At 41.0% G+C, this 23,247-nt stretch overlaps 1 protein-coding gene across 1 annotated transcript; it reads left to right on the top strand.

Moving 5' to 3' along the window:
- The first annotated feature begins 1,421 nt into the window (after positions 1–1,421).
- On the top strand, positions 1,422–21,729 carry LOC147177086 (stereocilin). Its single transcript, XM_086071688.1, has 29 exons — positions 1,422–1,531; positions 1,630–2,742; positions 4,750–4,774; positions 4,865–5,411; positions 6,784–7,671; positions 7,745–7,807; positions 9,119–9,244; positions 9,462–9,628; positions 9,703–9,889; positions 10,348–10,463; positions 10,689–10,821; positions 10,890–11,072; positions 11,405–11,443; positions 11,525–11,701; positions 11,777–11,926; positions 13,062–13,120; positions 13,684–13,807; positions 13,933–14,015; positions 14,103–14,237; positions 14,408–14,608; positions 15,684–15,774; positions 15,894–16,068; positions 16,240–16,403; positions 18,030–18,185; positions 18,255–18,397; positions 19,141–19,289; positions 19,503–19,600; positions 20,949–21,096; positions 21,583–21,729. Exons 1-29 carry the CDS (start codon positions 1,459–1,461, stop codon positions 21,684–21,686), a joined length of 5,817 nt encoding a protein of 1,938 aa, XP_085927814.1. The 5' UTR covers positions 1,422–1,458; the 3' UTR covers positions 21,687–21,729.
- Positions 21,730–23,247: the final 1,518 nt, after the last annotated feature.

The raw sequence follows: 23,247 nt of genomic DNA, 5'->3' as shown, positions 1-23,247 counted from the left end.
ATACCCTTTGCGCTGAAACCAAGCCATAGATGCAAATAAACACCGGTACCAAGTAGGAGGGAGGGTTCAAGGAGAGTGAAAGCTAAAGAACAGAGTATGGTGATTCCACCACACTGAAGATGATGCAACTCACTTGATACTTCAACAGCTGAGAGTCGAGGGTGAGTTCTTTCATTTCTTTTTCACAATCGCAAATGTTTGAAGTTCTCTGAATTGCGATCTGAATCGGGAAACCAGTTTTTGGACCAGTGTTGTTTTAATCAATTTTAACAATAATTCAACATAATTTTCACTTTTTTTTTTTCAGGATGCATTTTCACATTATAAAATGTATATATTTTTTTAGGTACACAAGTAGCCATACAATTTTTTCCAGCCAAGTACCCCGCTAACCAGTGAAAATTGTTTTTGGTTGAAAAAAAAAAGGGTGGTGCCACCATTGTTTGATGTTTCATCTTTGGAACATCATTTGGTCTCTCTTGTACTATTTGGAAATCAAAAGACAAAAAAAAAAAAACATAAAAAAAAAAGATTTGTGCACATAAAAATTATCATCATTTAGTGTCCTCCTTTGGGATCATAAAGATCTGTTCTCAAAAAGAAATCATTAACTTAATTTTAAATACACATTTCAAATGATTGACAGGTGAGCCTAGATGGCACACAACATTTTGGGTCGAACCATTCTGGTTTGAGGAGATTGGGTTTTTAGGACAAGGAAATTGAATAGCCTACTGAATATAAAATTCAATTTATTAGCTTAGATTTTCCTGAAATGTTTATGATTAAAAAAAAAAGGATTTTTGCATGGATGCTGCTTTTTAAATTTATTTTAAATGAAGTGCCTTCATGTACCCCCAGGGGTACACGCAGCCCAGCCCCATTTGAGAACCACTGACGTAGATGACTAAATGAGGTTCTACAAAGTACACAGGAAAATCTGATTTTCCATATCTTGATTGGTGAAGGAATGTCTGCATGGGTTTGTAATCTATATTTAGGAATACTCGCATCTATTCAAGTTGTTTCATCTGGACTTTGCTCCAATGTACAATGTTTCAGTTGGTGTCAGTAGTCACAGCAGCAAGGAAGATATTTTGCACTAGCTTGATGAAAGAAGCTTACAGTCGATCATGTGATGCCAGCATAGCACATATTTTGCGAGCAAATAATCCTGGTTTTGAAAACATCAATATGAGGTGTATATACACCTTTGGCCACTTTCCAATTATAGTCAAATTGCTTCTACGTGCTTTATTAGCCATGCACTGCAAGTGTAAGGTGACGTGGCAGGCGATCATTAAGGTTTAATCTCCTTCTCCTTTACATCTCAGGTTAATCCTTTCAGTGAAAGTAAACAGAATTGCCTTGTTTTCCAAAAATCAATCGGACTTCATCATGAGGGAGTGATCTATTTCTCACAGGAATGAATTAAAGATTGCAGACAAAAGGCCAGGCATGGCTCCTCTTCGATTTACAAGCATCTTAGTTTGTGCTGTTTTACTAGGACAAGGATCCTCTGAGAAAACAGGTTAGTGCAATGTCAATATCATTCAAATGTGTGTTTTGTTTCCACGTTTATGTCCTAAATTGTTCTTTGTCTCACTGCCCTGAATTGCGATCATTCAGCAAGGAGTAGGGACCAGCAAAGAGATGTCATTCTCAAGGAAATCCTATCAAAATTGAGTCAAGGGGGTGCTCGGAATCCGCAGAAGAGCTCTCGGGAAGCCAGCAAGGATGTACTTCTGCACCCTTGGGTAAATAGTATTCTGGGTGGCCTCCATACACTGAGTGGACTACTTCCTGGTACGAACCTGGCTTCACTAAACCAGCCGATTGACCGCCGTCGTCTCTCTGGCTTCCTCTACAACATCTCTCAGTACCTCCAAGATATGAGCGCAGGACTGGACGAGGCGCCTTTGGATTCGGATGACGAACAGCTGTGGGAGAAGGTGCTCTATTTTTTCCTCCAATCCGAAGGGAATGCTGCACAGTGGAACGGCCGAGTGCCGCCTCGACCCAGCATCCAAGTGAAGGACTGGTTTCTGTCCCTGAGAGGGAGCCCCCACTTGGACTTTCTTCTGGGGCTCCTGCAGAGCCTCACGACCCTCCTGCAGCGTCAGCCTCACAAACCCATTCTGACTTTGTTGTCTCAGAACTGGAAGACGGTGAGCGCTGTGCTGGAGGCGTCTTTCCAGGCGCTGATCAGCGGGACGTACGGACAGGCCAGCGCCGGCCTGCAGGGCTTCATTTGCGCACTGAAAGGTCACACAGATTGCCCTTTCGGGGTCGGCTGGCTTCAGTATTTGCTCAGCTTCGTGGAAACACGCAGCTGGAGGCCCGTGGTCAGTTTGCACTCGGAGCGGGGAGATGCTGAACACAGGAGAGGCTCGAGCGGGCGTATTAAACCCTTCAGCTTGCCCCCTGAAGCTTTGAAGCAGGATGGCTTACTAAAAAATCATTTTCGGGATGACACAAGCGAGTTACAGGATGATTCAGATTCAATGCGAAATTTATTCCTGCAAGCGCTGACACGCTCAAGTGGAAGCAATTTGGCTCAGGAAAATCTCGCTCTTGTGCAAAGTTTGGATAGGCTCAGGATGGGCATTCTGCACAGAGTGGGCAGTTCTGTTTATGGTAACTTGAGGAAGAAAGTGTCACAAGTTACCATGGCGATGCTTGATGATGTCAGCGACGTGGCGGACGTGTCGCAGCCCAGGAGAAGTGGACAATGCTCAGTTGGTGAGTGTGTGGGGCAGTTGAGATTAAAGTGACCATCGTTGAGGATTGCGCACAAACTTTTTTTCCCCATTGAGAAATTGTGATCAACAAATACGAGCCCGTCCCAATAGATTTATTAGAAGACTGTCACTTTCCTGGCGTACTACTCAACAAAACATTGGCAAAACTGCTGTTGCAGCAAATGAGATTTGTCAATGTCAAAAAAAAACATTTGACGTTGCAAAAAAAACAAGTCTAAAGTTTAGCTGAAAAAATACTCTTGTATTCACTGAGAAATGGATAAAGACTTAGGCCTACTATTTTTTTATGTACTCATTTATGTTGAGCACTGTGTAAAATGTTATATCTAAAAATAGCTGTTGATGGCCAATTTAAACTGTTTGACCAGTTTCTCAAATGGTTTGTTCATTTGACATAATGTATGCAAACTATGCATTCTCAACTCAAGTTGATTTATAAAACACTTTAAAAACAACCACAGTTGCAACAGTGTTGTACAAAATAAAAATCCAACATAAAACAAAAAGCGATTATAAAATAAATTAAAAACAATCAAAACAAACAAGACACCTAAGGGTCCAAGTCTCATGCAGTTTTGAACGCCAAGGAATAAAAAAAAAAAAAAAGGATTTAATGCCAGTTTAAAAATGGACAGTGAAGGAGCATGTCTAATGTGAATCAGGAGGTTATTCCAAAGTTTGGGGCCAGCGACAGAAAAAGCTCGTATCCCCTCTTGAGATTCCGAGATTCTGCATAAACTTTCATACTTGGGAGTTGTGATGATATTTTTGCATTGATTTGATAGTAAATAGTAAGAGTAACTCTATGGGGGCAGTGAACTCAACTCCCCAACAAGCAGCAGTTTGACAGAAACATTCTTAAAAAAAAAGCAGTTTCAAGCCATTTAACTCCACTCCTAATTCAAGTATACTTTCAAATTAAACATAAAACAAAAAAAATGGCATGTTTTGTAATTCAAACAACTATTTAACTTTGCCTTTAAATCGACTCGCTTAACGCTAACACATATCGCCTATTGACGGGCTAACAAATAACATCTCAATTATCACATTTTCAACAAAAGATATTTGTTATAACAGTACTCACAGGCATATATTCTTTATCCTCTGTGAAAATGACTAATATTACTGCAACTTGTTGCGACATTTACAGTAGTGGACTATATGCCACGGAGGAGGCGGGACTTCCGACTTCCGGGTTTTCACCCATCAACTTTGTTACCGTTTCCGGTTTGCGACGTGAGGGCCGCGTCCCAGTACTTGCGCTTCCGCCCTTGTGCCCCTCGGTTGCGCGTTCCCGTCGACGGGTACGAGGTTGCGAGTGGGTAGTGTCTGTCTCAGTGTCCGAAGCATTTCAGATAGCCGAGACGCCCTCCCGCCAATGAGCGGGAGCTCGCGGTTTGGGGGCGCAGGGGTGGGGGAAACGGCGCTGATGTGTAAAACCCGAAAGTCGGAAGTCCGTGGCATCTACCCCATTGTGAAGCTCTTCTCATTTGTGTCTGCATGGCAGTATTATACTGCCCCCAGTGGCCATGTCTTGCATACCAGAATGAGCCGCAATCAATATTCCGTCATCTCTTTTTTTAAAAAAAAATTTCTTCATAGAACAATATTTCAGAGTGCTATTTTCCGCAGTAAAAAAACATATTAAAACTGTTTGGGGAGGTTTTGAGAGGTGGGGTGACTGGAACAGATTAATGTCATTTTCATTCACGTCAATGAAATGTTATATGTATTAGACCAAAAGTGGCTCACACTGCTTTAGGTCAACCGGGTCACTTGAGTATCTTTTAGGATTTAGCTAATCTCTTTGCCCTTTCATTGTTATCAGTAATATTATATCAAGTGATTTGCAGGATTTGCTGGCGGATCTGTGTGTTGCATCAGATATAGTTGTGTGTGTGTGTGTGTGTGTGTGTGTGTTGGGGGTGTCTAGTTGCTTTTTCCAACTTACACTCCTGATTTTTGTTTTTATGTCTCTCTTAAGGCGACCTGAGGCAGTTAATCTTATGGTAAGATCATTGAAACACTATATCGTATTTCCCATTGCCAGAAAATGGTCTGTTAGATAACTGATTGTTCTTATGTTTGTGCAAATGTAGGGGTATCAGACATAATGTGACTTGGAATACTCAAGCTTTGGGTGTTAACACCCAGGGCCTCCCAAGTTCACTATCATTCCTGTCCTGCCCCTCCACTTCCAGTGATGAAAATAGCTTCCGACAAACACCTCCCCACTTAACTCCCAAATCCTCACCTTCCCATTTAATGAATCCCAAAGGCCTTCCTGATCAGCGCAATCAGTCTCAACCAAGAAGTGAAAGTGACCTACAAAAAGAAATGGAGTTCTCAAGCACTGCAGAAATTCTGGAGGCAGCGTGCAATGAATCCGTTCCAGGGCTGAGCGGTGTCTCGAACTTCACAGTGTTCCTCTACTGTAAACTTTTGGAGTGGGAGAACGGGTCAGTGAGTCCCGCTGACGGAGAAATGGGTCTTGACCTGCACGCCACATGCTCCGATGCAGCTTGGTACCTGTCTGCGGCCGAGGAAGACTTCCTGTGGGTTCATGTGTGCAGTGAGTTCTTTGCGCATGAATTCAACAACACAGTCTGTGCCAATTCCTCTTTCTGGCTGCACAGAGCACATCAGGTGAGGCTAACTTGACTTGATGATTCAAGTTAATATACATACACTGGCCACAACATTAGGTACTGTAGAATGTCACTCAGAGGTTGTTATTTCCGCCGTTCATCAGTGATTCCCAAACGAAAAAATTATCATTGTTCAACTATCTATGCCAGTAAGGGCATAAGAACAGAACAATTAAATCAGCCGGACCCCTGCAGGTTTTGGATGTTTTCCTTCTTCAACACCTGATTCATATGATCAGCTCATCAGCAAGCTCTGCATAAGCCTGATAACGATCCTGTTTATTGCAATCCGGTGTGTTGGAGGAGGAAAATCTCTCAAACCTACAGGACCCCAGCCCTCGAGGACCGAAAGTCCTACTACAGGGTAGATGCCACGGACTTCCGACATCCGGGTTTTACACATCAGCGCCGATTCCGGCCACTGCTGGCCGCGTTCCAACACTCGCACCCCAATCCCTGCGCCCCCCAACCGATGAGCGGGAGCGCGTCTCAGCTATCTGAAATGCTTCGGACACTGAGACAGACACTACACACTCGCAGCCTCGCACCCGTCGACGGGAACGCGCAACCGGGGGGCACAAAGGCGGAAGCGCAAGTACTGGGACGCGGCCCACACGTCACAAACCGGAAACGGAAACAAAGTTGATGGGTGAAAACCCGGAAGTCGGAAGTCCTGCCTTCAGACACTTTTCTGTCTTTTCTTGTTTGTTTAGTTGTTTTAATTGGTTAGTACAGTAGACTAAGAAATTTTTGGAATCGAAATTGTTCCCAAGGTCAATCGAATGAACTGAGCATTTTGAATTTCTATTTTATTGTTGTTGAATGCGTTCATTGGAAATGAATGTGGAGTTTTTATGAGAATTTTAGTGGGGAAATTTATGGAGTTATTGGTATGTGGACATTTTGGCAAGTTGAAAATCATTCCCAAGGTGAATGGAATGAGCTAAGCATTTGGAATGGGACCGATGTGAATCAGTTTTTGTTAAATGTGTCATCGGAAATGACTGGAAATATTTGAGGGGAGAAATTTATCAGTGATAAAATGTGGAATTATAGGTATGTGGAAATGTTTGGCATGTTTGTTGAATGAGCTAAGCTATAGGGTCCAGCTTGTTTTCCATGTCTCCCTCCTCCAACGCAGCTGAATCCAATGATCAGCTCACCAGCAAGCCTAAAACGATCCCGATCATGAATCAGGTGTGTTGATGGAGAGAAACATGGAAAACAGGCTGGATTGTTGCTCTCGAGGACCGGAGACAACACACACACATACACAGAGTGCACGCTTGTAGTAGTGATGCTAATTTAGCAAATTCATTGCTGGCCTCGTTGCTAAATGATAACATACAGTATTCATTCTTCACTCACAGGCTGCCAGGACACACAACTATCATGCGTTCAACCAGACAGGTATAAAGCAGCTGTGTGTGCACCTCTCAAGCAGCACGACAGGAAGCCCAGCGCCGGAGGAAGGCTGTCTCGCCCAGTTGGGGAGCAGGTTGGTGAGTGCCAAGGCTTTCCGGCGTTGCTTCCTGCCCAACAGTTCAGCCCTTATTTCATCTTTATGCGGGGGAGAACCCCCAGATTCCCACCGCTCCTTCCCAGAGGGCAGCTGGGCCGCCGCGTACTGCTTTCGACAACACAACCTCTCCCGCGTGGATGCCACCGAGGAGACCTGCGAGTACAAGGAGTGGGCTGTGCAGACGTTCCTCAATGTGACCATGCTGGAAGCGTGTGGGCAGACGCGCGGACTGAGAGAGCACATGTGCCTGAACGCATCTCTCTACCGCCAGCTGCTGAAATCAATGCCCAGCTTGTCTGACTTTTGTGCTGATCTCCAAGCAGAGGTAGAGGACAGCAAGTGTTTACTTCAAAGGTTTTTTGACACGCTCCCAGCCCAATATGAGTTCGACACGTCACAGTTGTGTGTGAACCCGGCCCCGCTGATGTTGGATGTCTTACACAAGCTCAGCGTGTGTCAGGTTGAAGGAGGGGAAAGCCAATGGTTTTTTGTGACGCTCGGATACGTGTTAAGAGTTCTGGACTTCATGGTTGGCCTTTCTTCGGGTCTGGATGAGGGGGAGGGAGAGGCCAGGCAAGGTTTGGGTCAGGCCATCCTCCTCTCCAGTCTCCTTGACAACGCATCCTGGAGCACGATGCAGTCGGAGGCCTCCACCAGCATTCTTCACACTGTGGGAGTCTTCCTCCGTCGGGAGCAGAACGCGAGCCTCAAAGAGGATCTGCTGAGTTGTTTCAGTGTACGACAACACGCACATACACACAATCTCTGCTCGGAGGCTTCATTAACTTATTTTTGCTTTTGCTCACCAGCCTGTCTTGTGGGACCTCATTGAGCAGGACAACAACTCGTCTGCTTTAAGGGTTCTATTGGAGGTATAGTGAGCCTATCGACAGTACATTTGACATGACTGTGGTTCCCAACCACCTTAGCGTGCTGTGAAAGATCATCAGATTTAACTTTCATGCAAAATGTTGACAAGTGTGCGCGCTGTACGGTGGCAGTGAGCTCAAATCAACTCACATCAAGCAGCAGTTTGCCACATAGTGAACGATTCTTAAAAAGAGAAGCTTCCACCTGTTTAATGCAATCCCAATTTCGGTGTATTGTCAAACTAAGCATAAAACAAAGGCGATTGCATGCTGTGTTTTTAAAACAACCACATAACTTTGCCTTCAAGTCTGCTCAGCTTAGTGCTAAGATAACAACAATGCAAAACCTTATAGACGGGCTAATGAATAGTATCAATTCGTCAGTGTTACGTAAACCGTTTTGGTGCAAATGGTACACATAAAGACTGTATTCGTTATCTTCTACGGAAATGGACTAATATTACTACTTATTGAGTGAAATGTGAAACTCTTTTGTGTCGGTATTACCAGAGCCATATATAGAGAGAGTTTGGCCAACTCTGTTTCAAGCATGGTAACAAGATGGCGTCTATTTGTCATGTGACCAGCAGTTGACCAATCACAGCACAACTGCTGCTCACATGACATATGGACGCCATCTTGTTACCTTGCTGAAAACCGAGTTGGACAAACTCTCTATATATGGCTCTGTGTATTACTGTATAATACTGCCCCTGGTGGCCAAATTACACACATCACAAGGAGCGGCAATTACTTTTTTACTTTCTGTAATTATAAATTGTGTCATTACTGTATGTTTATACGAAGTACAATATTATAGAATGACATTTTCTTTATTAAAAACACATTACTTTTTTGTTTTTTTGGTGGAAGGCTGCAATGGATTAATGTAATTTCTATTCATTTCGATGGGAAATGATGATTTGACTGTTTTGTGTCGTTACAAATGTCGTCACAGAACAAATTAATCTTACAGGTATATCTAAAGGCAACACAGTGAAAATTCACAAGTAACTGACACGCCGCCCCTTTTGAAAATGTTTGTAATTGTGTTTATTTGCCACAAGATGGTAGCAAAGCACTGCACGAAAGTCCTCAACTCACATCAACATATTTCCTTGACACTAAAATGCCACCAGATGGCGCCTAAGCAATACTGTTCTTGCTTTGGCCAACAGAGGATAATGTAGGTTCCAGTGTGATATTTTGGTTTGGCGGTGCTAGATAAAAAATAAAAATAATAAAAAAAGTGAATATGTACCTGTTGGGAAATAACTGATATAAGAAATTTTCATTCATTGCTCTGTTTTCCAGGAATACCTCCAGATGCCAGAAGATAGCATTCGCACTCTGGTGATGGCCGCTGAGAAAGACGCCGTCAAGAGGTTCCTCTCTCATATGCATCAAAGCTGGGATCACCTTCAAGTTGAAACCAGTCGGGTTTGTTAGACTGCTAAAACTTTCTTGTGGCTTTGTTGTCCTGAATTCTAAAAGCACGTTATTGTTGGCCACCCGTTTGATGGGGGAAGTACAGTTGTGTTTGACATATATAGCAGATGTTGTCATGTGATATGTGCAATCTATTTCGAATGTATAACAGATGATCTGTTTGAACCGACATCTGTTTTTGTCCTGTTAATCTTTTCCCCAATGTTAGGCTTCCCAAAAAGAACTGCAGGCCATGGAAACAATGACTGCTGCTTTTATCCATAAATTCCCCCGAGTGACCCCAGAACTCTTTGTGGACCTGTCCCAGTTCCTCCCGTACATGTCTGTCTCCGACATCATGAGCTTCCCAGCCTCCGTCATTGTGAATGACAGCGTGTGAGTTGCTGACTAGCAAAATTTCCGATGCAGGCGACAGTGTCCTTAAACTCGACTTTTGGCTTCTTTTGAAGGTTGGCTGCCATCCGTGACCACAGCTCAGAGATGAAGTCATCTCAGAAAAAGGCGTTTGTAAAAAGACTTCTACAATCAAGTGGTGTGGGTGATGTCCCCACATGGCCACCGTACTTCCTCAGCTCCATCCTCCCACTACTGCCTTACCTTCCAATCAGTCGTTTTCAGCAGCTTACGTCACAGCAGGTTGTAGAGAAATTCTTCATAATCATTTGAAATAGTGAACCTTTGCTGTTCTTGAGGGATAGGGAGTGAGCCTTGCGAAAACTGTGAGCCCAGACAAAAAGGTTTGTAATTGTCTATGGCTGCCACAAGATGGCAGCCAAGAGTTGTTCTTAGTTAATTCATCTTAGTGAGGCTCCCCCCCATACAATATACTCTTTTTTTCTCTTTTTTTTTTTTTTTATCAAACCACAAAAACATAGTGCAAATGTCAGGTAAGATGCAGGTGACCACAAAGAAGAGGAAATGGGTGAGAATAAGACGTGCAATGGAATTTTGAGAGGTTGTTGAGAATCAAATCCCCAAAAATCAAATAGCAGCAAATAGACAAATTCATAAATGCCAAACTGTGAATATGCGGGGGTTCACTTAAGTAATTTCATACTAAATAATATTCTTATGACTGTCTACATCTAATTTAGCTCACCCCACTGGTGGAGTTGCTGGGCAATAGCAGCCTGGATGGTGTGAGAGGACGCCATGTTGTCCGGACCATTTTAACAGAGAACAACAATGTGACTGTTGATAACATCTCGAGGTGGGACAGTTCAATCTTTGTTCATTTTAATGCTTATTAATGCAGTGGAAGGTATTAATGGAGAGAAAAACATGACTAGTCATAATAATAGTGATGATATAGAAAGCATTCACACTCTTTGACCTCACCAGTTGGATAAACAGCATGGACCTTAAGATTGATATATATATTAAAACATTTTTTTTTAAATGTATAGAAGATTTCTTTTACGATGTTGTTTTGCAGGCTAGGAGTCCTTTCGTGTTACTTGGATGCACTTGACCTACATTCATTTCTTTTGGACTCAGCTCTGTCGTCCACTCTTCTGAGGCAGCTGGTGAAATGTGTGTCCGAGGGCTTCATTAGTTCTGGTGGCAGGGTGAGACACACTTGTTCATATCATAAAACCTTCCTAAAACCGTAATAACCTGTCATTATTATTGACAGCTTTCGTCCTGGTTGGTCCCAGCAATGCGGACGTTGAATGCCAGCAGCATGGCTCCCGCAGAACTGACTGGCCTCAGTGCTCTCCTTCCACAGTTAGGAGCGTCCTTTTTACTATCGCTTCCTTCACAGCAGCTCCTGGAGCTCCTCTCCAAACCAGGAATAGGCAGATTTTCTCCAGCACAGGTCAGTGGGAGGGGACGTTTGTTTATTCCCTGCATATATATATATATATATATATATATATATATATATATATATTGGCATTCTTTTTTAAACGGAATCAGAGTTCTCACTTACACTGGACGAACATATAAATGCAACACTTTTGGTATTGTTTCCATTTTTTCTGGGCTGAACCCAAAGATCTCGTAAGCCTCGTTGTACTGCCCCTGGTGGTCAAATTACACATGCATACATTGCACTCATTAGAAAAAATGCTGAGTTCAATAATGGAATTTAGCCCAGTCTAGCTCTCATTGATTTGTTTCATTCCAATGTGATTCGCCTTTTTACAGGCTTTTCAAATGCTGTCCAAGATTTCAAAAGACACCGATGTAAGTCAACATTTGAAAGAATATGTTCGCCGAATATGGGTCAGCCTCACTCTCACCTCACTATGTGTGTCTTCCTGGCAGCTCACAGTGGACAAACTGTGCCGACTAAAGCCATTGCACTCTGGTCTCTCTCCTGCTGTGCTCAGCAGCCTCCACTGGTCTGGGATCAGTGAAACTGCCCACTGTCAGTGTTGGAGAAGCATGATGACAGATTTGAAGCCTGGCCATAAAGCAATGCTATACAATGCAATGCAGGAGGTGATGGGGCTACTTACTATAACTAATTTATTTGAAAAACAAATAACAATGACCTTCAATCGTGTTTTCTGTTAGGCTTTACAAAGAGACTCCCTCAACATCACTCAGCATGTAAACTGTCTCCTGCCATTAATCCCTCTGAGGAAGCTGACTGAGGCCCTGAAGAAGGAAGGCCTCCCGAGAGACATCAGCTTGTACCGACACATCAGCTGGTCACCACAGCAGGTGCGCGTTTCACTTCACCAACACTTTTTCCCATTAACATGGCAACAATAAGTTGTTCGGATGTTACACAAATGAAGAAAAAGCCAACCATTAATCATCGTTGCTTCCCTCCCATTGATATGCCAAGTCATTGGATATGCTTCAGATGAGGCTTTCAGAATATTAATGCACCGTATGGGCCAAACTCTATCAAGCTAATTAGTTTGGCTCTGACATAGCGGTGTCGTAGAAATTAATAATAGGCACATTAAAGGGCTTTTTGTCACAGACGGGGCTCTATTAAGTTGCCTCCAACATGTAAGAAGGCCAAATAGCTGCAAGAGAGTCTTCAAATCAAAAGGTGGTGGCAATTTGAACCTTCCGGTCCTATGCTATACTACATATCACTGGTGTCGGGCCCAAACCTCGTAAGTCACAATTTGACAGATGTCCTATTTCCCCCCCCAAAATCTCTACTTTTGGTAAGTCCACATGTGTGGGTGCCATTTTTCCAAATCATTTTCCAATCTTAACTCATTCACTGCCATAAATTCATTTAAAAAAAAAGATTATAAAAAATTTGGGGCAAGAGGCAATTCAATTTTTATTTATTTATTAATTGTAATTAATCGCATGACTTCACTAGTTAACTCACGATTAATCACAAATTTCATATCTGTTATAAATGTACAATAAAAAAAATTCTAGGTTTTCATACTCTTGTTAACAAAAGTGGATTTTTTTTTTTAAACTAATAGAAATAGTTCAAATGAATTTTTGACGTTTATAACCGTCAATGGCAGTGAATGAGTTAAGTGTCGAAAATGGCTTTTTATCTTTGATGATGCAATGTCAATGGTTGAACAAACATCGTTTTTTGGGGTCTCCTGAAAAAGATTTCAGCCAGACCCCAGCGACATACGGCTGAATTTTGTATCATGTTGCTAACAATTGCAATATTGTGCTAGCATTCATACCATATTAAAGAACATTGTAAGGTTAGTTTATATTGACTATGTAAATTTGACTCTTACAAAGATGAAAGATTAGGCCATACTTTGCCCACCACTGGTCTATATACTGTACAGCCATTATAGTAACTGCAGTTCCTTTTATGAATTCAGGTTTTCTTGCAATTTTTTTTTTGTCTGCACAGGCTCAGGTTTTGTTTAAGTGGATACACAACTCCAAAAACATCACCAGCAAGATGGTGAGGTAAGTCTAACTCTTAATATGTTGCAACAGGAATGTCGTTGTGTAATTGACTAAGCTCCATTCACAATCTAAGACATTCTGGTACACCAGTTTGCATCTGTGTTGAACTGTACTGCATTACAGTGGTGCCCTTGAGATATGAGTTGTAATTTGCACCGTGTCCATGCTCGTATTTCAAACCATCGTTCTCCATTGTCCATCGCCAACCTTTTTGAATCTGAGAGGTACTTTTTGTTTACTAAGTAGGCTGCAAATGTCTACCAGTCTGATGCACACTTTGTAAATAACAAATGTGCCCATTATGTTGTTATTAATAATGACTGATGTGCATCTATGTGAAGACACTCTTAATGATTATGATTTCTCACAAGAATTAATTAATTAATTAATGATTAATGATCACGGTAGGAAACGCATGGATCTCAATATGCAACGATTAATTTCTCTAAATCTCTGCAAGGGTTTACATTAGCAAACATTCACTTCTACACCATTCCTAGGAAATGACCATGTCCCATCCAGCATCCAAAATTTGTTTCATATGATGACTTGTGTGTTTGTAGAGACCTGGGCCAGGTTGCAGTTGGAATGACCTGCGACTTTTTGAAGCTTTGGGCCAATGACACTGATTTTGCAGAGCTGCTTCAGTTTGTCACTATGTTGCCAGGAAACTTGAGACCCGCTCTGGTAAGAAGTTAACTCTCCAAAAAGTGCTGACTCGTACTGTTTCCCAGTTCAAATACTTTCACATTTGCATGAAAGCGTCTCCAAAAAATACCTCCAGCGCTAACTTTTGTGTGTTATCTGAAAAGAGGAAATGTATCGTAGAGCAAGTGAGAAAGCATCCTCAACTTGATGTCAGCACTTTAAGTCCTTGGTTTTCTGCAACATTACCGCAAGTATCTCCTTTTTTGGAATGTAAATGGCTTCTTTATTTAAATCATTTACACTTCTAACAGAAAACTGCTCCGTTCTCTCTCAGAGTGACAATGATAGATGACCTTCCCAACACATCCCTCAGGGCTGTTCTGGACCACGTTCAGGCACACTTCACTGATTTCCTCCAACTACCTCATTACAAGCAGACAAACATGGCCGAAAAGGCTGTAAGTGAATGAATACTAGACCGTTCAGGAATCATTATCTTTGTAAGCACTTGAGTGCAAACTCAAATGATGATGAGATGATTTTGAACCAGCTACTGTATGTTGAAATTTTAAGCGTTATGACTCATTACAAGATTTTAAGACTCATATTTACAATAATAAGTGGTGCTCTGCAGGGATCCTCTTCGCACAACGTGGGTGTGATTGACGGCCCCACTCTGGACTTTCTGGGCCCTCTTTTGCCTTTCTTGGATAGAGAACGTTTGGCTCTGGTCGACAGAGGGGCTCTGGCTTTGCGGCTGGAGGAGATGAGGAGCTTCTGTCTTCCCAAAGAAGCCTTGAGAGATATCAGCGACCTGCTCACACAGAAAGACTTCATGGGGTAAATAAGGCATTAAAGGGAGTCAATTTGACTCTGTTTAGAGTGGGACCAAATAGACTCAGTTTTAGAGTAGGCTGATATTTGCACTTGATAGAGAGTAAAATAAAGAATTGAAAAAAATAAAATAAAAGCCACTCGAGGGTTGAGGAGCAAACTCATGACCTTTAGCCTGGTAGACTGCCACACTACCACCTGAGCTATGCCCCTCCTACTGTTTGCTGATCTCCAAAGGAGTTAGGAAGATTCCAGCTGACACGATATACTAACACACAGCACGAGCTGTGTGCCTCAGTGAGTACATCGGCCGTCTCCCAAGCTGAAGGTCGTGAGTTTGTTCCTCAACCCTTGAGTGACTTTTATTTTTAGTTCATTTTACTCTCTTCCAAGTGTAATTATTACTCTAAAACTGAGTCTATTTGGTCCCACTCTAAATAGAGTAAAATTTACTGTACATAATTGAATGTGTATCATACAAAGTATGTCAAGGGGTCATTTTGAAATAAAAACAATCATTCTAAGAAAATAATGTAAACTATTACTTATTGACTGGAATATAAATGTAAACATTTTTAGAAAGCAAGACTATTTCCTGAGCTTAATAAAGTCCTTAACATTCATTAAATTATTTTCAATAAAGAAAGAATAGTCAATTAACTAAGAATTTATCGTTAAATTACAAATTTTTACTATTAATTTCTCAGTAATTTTAAATGTTTTCCTCCTTTTTTCCCGTTTTAAAGAAGTATTTTACAGTTTATTCCCTTAAATAACAGACAAATATTTGTGAAATTAAGAATCATTTGTGAACATATTTTAACGTTAAATATATGTATTTCTAATGTGTTTTTTTGTAAAAGAACACAAATATTGTGTGTTTTCACAGTTGCAGTGACTTCATGTTATTTTACATTCAGCGTAGAAGATCACAGTCTATTTTTAAAAGTTAAACGATATTTTGAAAATAGAGGAAAAATCTGTACAATCAAATTAAATAAACATCGAAGTTCTGTTATTTTAGGATTTAAAAATTTATTTTTTACAGTGAACCCTTTGAATATGACTGCTTATTTTCTAGGGAGCCATCCAAGTGGCAAGCTGGAGATATTGAACATTTGGGAAGGCTGGTGTTCTCCCTATCAACAAAACAGATCAACTCCATCCCACTGGTGAGCAGCCACCAAAAAAGACTCAAGCACACAGCAATTATACATTACATTATTATACATTTTGTCACATGGCTGCATGCCTAAGATGAGTGTTATTAAACATCGTTCCCCCTGTTTAGAAAGTGTTGAATAAAGACACAGTGGAACAGGTTCTAGTGGGTCAAGAGCGCTGGGAGGACAGCGCGGTGGGGGTCGTCTGTTTGAAGTGGCGCACGGACCAACGTCATCAAAGAGAGAAGACGCAAAGTCTGATGCGAGGGATCGTAAAAGTGCAAGGCAGGGATGAAAAAAAGTGCAATATTTTATTCTGTATGTACCATCTATCCATCATCTAACCCTACAAAAATGGTCCAACCCGGAGTTTGGGCGACCCCATTACAGATATAAAAACATGTCATCGAGTGCAAGTCAAATCATTTTGTTTGAGTGATTAATTAATGTCACTGATGTGTCTTGTCGTGTCAGTCCTGAGCTGCGCAGACATCCGAGGTACGTTCCCCTCCGCATGGACATCATCTCAGTTGAGCCGCATGTCACAAGTCGACCTCAAGGAGTGTGTCGAAGTCTTCGGCCAGGATGCTTCATTGAGCTCCGAGCAGCGCCGGGCGCTCTGGGTCAAACTTAGACAGGTGAGCAGTGGCGAGAATCGGCAAAATGGCATGACAAGTTCTATTTTTGTTCCTGTGATTTTAATTTGGGTCTGTGGTGGAGTGTTTTTGGCTGGGGTAATAAAAAGGGCTTCAACTGAACCCAACCTCTTGCACCCAATAAAAGAGATACAATGCTTGACTTTGAGCTTTCCGACCTATTATATCTAGTCAGTGTTTCTTGCTAATGCATATCTGCACAGTCTAATGAGCTTGAAATGCAAGTGCTAGATTAAAAGTGGCACCTTTACAAAGATAAAAATGATCAGTTTTGTATAGAACTGTAATAACGTGGTTTGCAGTTTGCAGTGGTGCACTTCATTCTAGTGATTTGTCACTTTTTAGGGAACGGAATCATTTTGAGAAAGAAACCTAAACATGTTATTTCTGTCAGCTAATCACTATAATGATGTAATTAAAGTTATAATTAAGGATGATGAAGAAAATTGATATTATTCTGGTACGCCATTATTATAAAAAATAATGGCAATGATTACACATTTTTAGAAAAGCAAAAAACACTGTAATTGTTTTAAACTTATTTTTTTAATATTCTTATTAAATTTCCCAAGCAGTCTTGCCATAGAGCGGTTCACTGTATTGCAGATTTTTTAATTGTACATATCTGATTATATATCACATTTTTCGCTATTCTGTATCGCTAGATATCGTGGTGATCATTTTTCTTTTCTTTTATAGCATTTATGGCAGTCAAAAGGGGAAGTCAACCCCCCCAAAAAATACTTCACAATAATATGTTCTATGCAGCCCCACTAGTCTAAATACGGTATTCTGGTTAATGTTGCGTTAGTGGAATATCAGTTAAGCAGCAAACTCCAGCAATTTTGATCCATCTCAGAAGGCTGCCATTTTGAAAATCACATCACAGTAGCTCAGGTCTCAGGTAATCACAGCTCAGCTTCACAAAAATGGTGATCCGTGATTGGTCGTTGCCTGAGCCCTGAGCAACTGTGATGTCATCTTCAGTCGACAGCAAGTGACAAAATGGCTGCCCCCTGAAATATGCATAACTCATAGCCTATTCCACAAATGTAATATTAATCAGAATGTCATGTTTAGACTAGTGAGGTCACATATGACATGTAATTGTCAAGAAATGTTCAAGGTTGACTTCCATTTAAATATTTTTATAAGGTCTTGAAACACAATTTTAAAGCAATACAAATGCATTTAAACAAAATGAGAGAGAGAGAGAGAGATAGAGAGAGAGAGAGAGAGAGTGAGAGAGAGAGAGAGAGAGAGAGAGAGAGAGAGAGAGAGAGAGAGAGAGAGAGAGAGAGAGAGAGAGAGAGAGAGAGAGAGAGAGAGAGAGAGAGCAAGACCAATAGATAAATATGTTCAAATGGTGCACAAATGTCATTTAAAAAAAATAGAGGAATAACTGCAAGAACACTTGAAAAAAATGCTATATGCTAAAACTGAACTATGGAACAATGCGGATTTATCAAAACTAGCTCTTGTTTTGGATCACATTACATTATGCAGGTGGACCAAAAGATGTGTTCTGTGAGTGTTGCAGTCCACTTAGTCTCCATCACAGTTCATGGCATGGCCTGTGACTATATTGTTGTTCTCTGTCCACTGCAGGCGTTCAGTCCAGTGAGCGAGCTCAGAACAGATCAGGTCCTGGCTCTCGGTTCTCTGGTGACTGAGATGACAGTTAGAGAACTGCATGACACCTCTTTGACCGATCTGGCTGTTTTGGCCCATCTGGGGACACTGTCACCCTGGCGTGAGAAGAAGGTCAATTGAATTGAGTTGACGCATTGACTTATGAATGTGCGTGAATGTGTACTACTTTTGACTTTTCAGATGAGAGCGGTCATTTCAGGCGCGTTGCAAAAGCGCAATCTGAAAATCGAGCAGTTGTCTGTGGTCGATCTGGCGACTTTTGGCCATCTGATCTGTGGACTGTATCCATCAGAGATTAAAAGAATAAACGCTTACAACCTCAGGTGAGTGAATTAACCGTGTGCTTTTCAAGTCAGGTCAATCCTTGCAAACTGCTGTAAAAAGCCAATTTGGAGCATTTTGAGTAATCTCTTGAAAAAAGTAGACGCTCTTTTTTCGCTATCAGTCATTTTTCAATCCTTAATAATTAGCAGTTGGTTTAACCAAAAACACTGGTTTCTGACCAAAAAGGGCTTTAAACAAGCTTTTCGTCCAAAGCAGCTTATCAAGCAGAACAGTGACTTTGATGTTAATATTTTATTTTCAAACTATTATTACACTACTTTCTTATGCGTACTGCAACACACTGTTTATACCATAGATATTCATACTTTGTGTAAGATTGAGGTGGATAAACTTGCATGTTGACAGTTCTCTCTTTCATAATCGTCTTCGACAAGCTGTGTGAGACCCTATTGCACGCCCTCCTGTTAAAAAATTGACGTACATAGCCGTCGTTGGCAGGAAATGGCTGGATTTTAATTGAGCAATATTCAGTAACCATCCATGGCAGCGATTGAGTTACAAAAAAAGATATTGAGGCCATGGGCAGGACAGTGAAAAAGTGAAATAGAAATTACTTCCTATGTCGTTTGCAGTATAAGTTATAAATGTTCTTTAAAAGTTGCTCCGTTGCCATTACAACACACCAACTAACAGATGTAGCTAGAAAGCGGTGAAACATTCTGTAAACATTTTGCATATGCTCAGAGGAGTAAATCCAGAACCTTTCTTCCTGAAACGGCAGCATGGCGGTCCGGTTCCTGCGGGAAATGTCCTTGCCATGCACAGAACAGCAGATGGAGGCTTTGACAAGTCGTTTGTCCAGACCTGAGGCCTTTGGTCCAGTCAGTGCTTGGGGACCGGAAGTTTTCACTGAAATTGGGACACTGGCAGGTACAGATGGATGTAATATCCCAAAGGATCTTTTGTTGCCAACATTTTATTGTCCCTTATTCAGAGTGAGGAAGGACAATTCTTGATGGATTGGAACAATTTAAAAACATCTCCTTGGGGTTTGAAAGTAGAGCTGAAAAAGTTTTGAAAATCTCTATTTTGAGTTACATTAATGATCTAACTACCGTGTTTGTGAAACTTCTGTATGCTCAGCGGGCCTGGAAGACATTGTTTTGTCAGCTCTGACAAAAGAACAAGTGGAAGGAATTACCACTGAAGCGATCAGCCTGCTGTCACCAAAAAAGATGGCAGTAAGTTCCGCCTTTGATTTCATGCGAGCAGTTGATGTCAAGCTGATTACACAACATCTCAAAACTGAAGTCTTTTTTTTTTTGTACGCTAAAATATTCTCTTTTAGCTCCATGTTGGAGCAACTCACATTGATGACACAACATCATCTGGGGGTTCATATAAGTGAATCAACAACAAGAAGACATTTTAGGAATTGGTAGCTTTCTTTCTGGAGTCCTCTCTGCGCTCGAGTGGCTTTTTTTTCTCTGGCTTCCTGTCACTGTACAAAAAAAAATGCAAATCCTTAGTTTGAGCACAAGCCGTTACATACGCTGGTCAACCTCCATTTCCAAAAGGGATGGATGGATGGATGGATGAGAAATAATCTTTTATCATCATCAACATGCAAGCAACAAAGTGGCAACATTTATTTTAAATTGCATTTATATCAAATAAAGGTAATCAGTGTCATGGTGGATAAGTGGTTGCAGATCCGCGTCACAGTGCTGAGGTTGGAGGTTTGAATCTGAGCTCAGGTACGCTCCGTGGTGGCGTGGTCTGTGGGTGGAAAAAAACATGCATGTTAGGTTCAGTGAAGACTCTAAATTGTGCATAGATGTGAATGGTTGTTTGTCAATACAGTGGGTATAAAAAGTCTACACACCCTTGTTCAAATGCCAGGTTTCTGTGATGCAAAAAACATTTGACTAGGATAAATCATTTTAAAAACATTTTCCACCATTTATGTGACATACATTATAATCTATACAACTCAATTGGGGGGAAAAATGAAAGGAAATGAAAATAAAATAATGTGGTTGCACAAATGTGCATACCCATTTAACTCGTAACCCTGCCACAATTTATATTACCTCTGATTAACCCAAAAAAGGGGCCTTCCACTTCCAGGGAATGGGGTAGATGCCACAGACTTCCCGACTTCCGGGTTTCACACATCAGCGTCGTTTTCGGCCACTGATGGCCGCGTTACTTCCAACTCTCGCACCTCCACCCCTGGACCCCCCAAACGCGCGCTCCTGCCCATTGGCGGGAGCGCGCAGGGCGTCTCAACTCTCTGAAATGCTTTGTACAACTGAGACGGACACACTCGCACCCGTCGAAGGGAATGCGCAACCGAGGGGCACAAAGGCGGAAGCGCAAGAACTGGGACGCGGCCCACACGTCGCACACAGGAAACGGAAACAAAACTGATGTGTGAAAACCAGGAAGTCGGAAGTCCCGCCTCCTCCGTGGCATATAGCCCATTATGAACGCTTCAAAATAGCAGTCAACGTTAGCACAAAACCTTCAGGCTTTTGCTCGAAAGCAAAACTTACAGTATTGGGTTTTACTTTGTGTGCCTTCCAGGTGGTGTTCAGTGGCCTTCAGTTGTCCTGGCTGAGTGCGGAGCAGGCGTGGGCTATCACTGACGACCAGTGGACCGAGCTGGACAACGAGCAGAGACACGCTGTCAGACTCGCTCGTTATGAAGGAGATGTAGTGCAAGAGCTGAGAGGTTGGTGACACAATAGTGATTGAAATTAATGTTGGCAAACTCATTTAATTCTGCCCTCATTTTGTTGATAATAATCAAATATATGTTACTTTAATTCATTGTACATGTTTGAATCAAGTCAATTATAAGAACTTGTTTTCAGTGTGTCTTGAGAAAGGCTTCTCTTCACTTGTGTTTGTTTCTTATTTCTTTATTTGTAGCTATGCACATACAGCTTGTTTAAATGTTGAATATATATAAATATATATATTATTGGGAATAAAACCTCTGCTTCATTTTTTGTGTGTGTGTGTTTTTTTAATGAACACTGAAGGTTCTAAATATTGTTTTTGGTAGTTATTAGTTGGTGTAAAAAGTTTTTAGAACTACCAATTTATAATATCACATATTTCGAATGCTAATGTTTGTTTCTAAGCAACGCCTGTGATTTTTTTTTTCTTTCATGGTGTGAAGCCAGCACTCATGAATGTTCTTCTGCCTCCGCAGGGAGAAACTCGGCTCCAGCAAGCCTGAACACTGACTGCTTCGCTTTAAGCTTTGTGGCTCCAAGTCTCTGGTTATGGCATCTCATTGAAAATGCTTCAGCATAATTGATTGGAATTTGACTTCCCTTTTCATCCACACCTTTGTACATAAAATAAACATTGTGAACTGTTTTATTGATTTTCAGTGTTGATTCCTTTAGTTAACTATGCGCGAGATTCAGTCTAATTGCATTTTCACAAAATGCAAATTCGTCAATGCTTGATAAAAAGTTTTAAGATCAATTCAGAAGAAATATCTTTCGAAGTTGCGAATGTGGTTACATAAATATGACTTTATGTTTTGAGGAATAGAATTAAAATGCAAATTTTGACTTGAGCTTGACTGATTACTTTCCACTTTAATGCAGTTTCCAGTGAGACTACTAGATAGATGTAGTTACTATAGTGGATATAAAAAGTCTTCACACCCTTGTTAAAATTGTAGTTTTTTGTTGTTGTTTAAACTTGGTTTCATCGAACCATGACAAAATGTCCGCAACACATTTGGGAAATGTGTTATGGTCTGATTAAACCATGGTTCAATTTTGGTTCATAAATAATTACAAAAATTATGCAAGACCCCCCCCCCCCCCCCCCAAAAGTGTTTGCACAAAGCCCTCAGGCTTCTGCTAGACAGAAAAACAACTTACTGGATTGAACAACTGAATTTTTCTGTGGCTAATTAGAAGCACATTAAATCATGGCAGGTGTGTGTTGCCTTCAATTTAACATGAGTTTACAGCAATCTCTCTGATGTAGAGGGATAATTGTTGACTTAAATGTTCCATTTGTATTTTTCTAGAATACTGCCTGACACAACTGCTGCACTATTTTGTTGAGTTTGTGACTCACAACAGTAACTGTTATTTCCTCTCTGAGCAATGAGCATAGATGTGATTGAACATGTGATCAATGTAATGTAGCACATAGTTACTTTAGTCCTGCACTCTATTGTTTGACTAACAAATTTAACTTTGTAAGGAACATTTAAAAGCACATTGTGGCCCACCTACCATTTTTAAGTGGCCCTGCTTACTAATAATTTTTATATACTCTAGAGATTTTCTAAACATCCAAAGATGCAAATGAAAAGAACTATTTACAATTTAAACAAGTAACATTTCTCTTCATAACATTGTGGTGAATAAGAGATAATTAATTTCTTAATGGCAAACATTTTTTCCTTCACGTTCTGCTTTTTTAAAAAAAATGTCTTTACAGATTGTTCCTGTTTTGTTTCTGATGGTAGAGATGGGATTCGGCTGCTGATCAGCACAGGGGCTGCCGTTTTCTGGTGGGTTACAGGGTCTTAACTACCCCAAATCTTGTAAAATCCTAAACTATTTGCCTTATAGAAAGTAACACTTTTTCACAAAAAAACAAAATACTGTAATACAGTATATAACAGTATGCAAATGTTTCATTGACTGATTTTTTTTTCTGTGTGCCGGATATAAATTAAAGTCAAACAAATTCAAAGTGGCCCTTTTATTCTTGGGTTTTTCCTCTACGTGACTCTCTGAGAGAAAAAGTTTGGACACCCCTGATGTGGACTGTGCAACAAGAGGTACATTTTGAATTTCCTGTATGCCAAAATGCCAACATTGTTGGAACTTTGTATATTTGA

This window comes from Leptonotus elevatus, chromosome 3 (assembly GCF_054856555.1).
Source record: "Leptonotus elevatus isolate MCC_2025b chromosome 3, RoL_Lele_1.0, whole genome shotgun sequence".
Classification (NCBI taxonomy): Eukaryota; Metazoa; Chordata; class Actinopteri; order Syngnathiformes; family Syngnathidae; genus Leptonotus; species Leptonotus elevatus.
The sequence above is the reverse complement of the archived record's forward strand: the minus strand, read 5'-3'. Positions and strand labels throughout refer to the sequence as shown.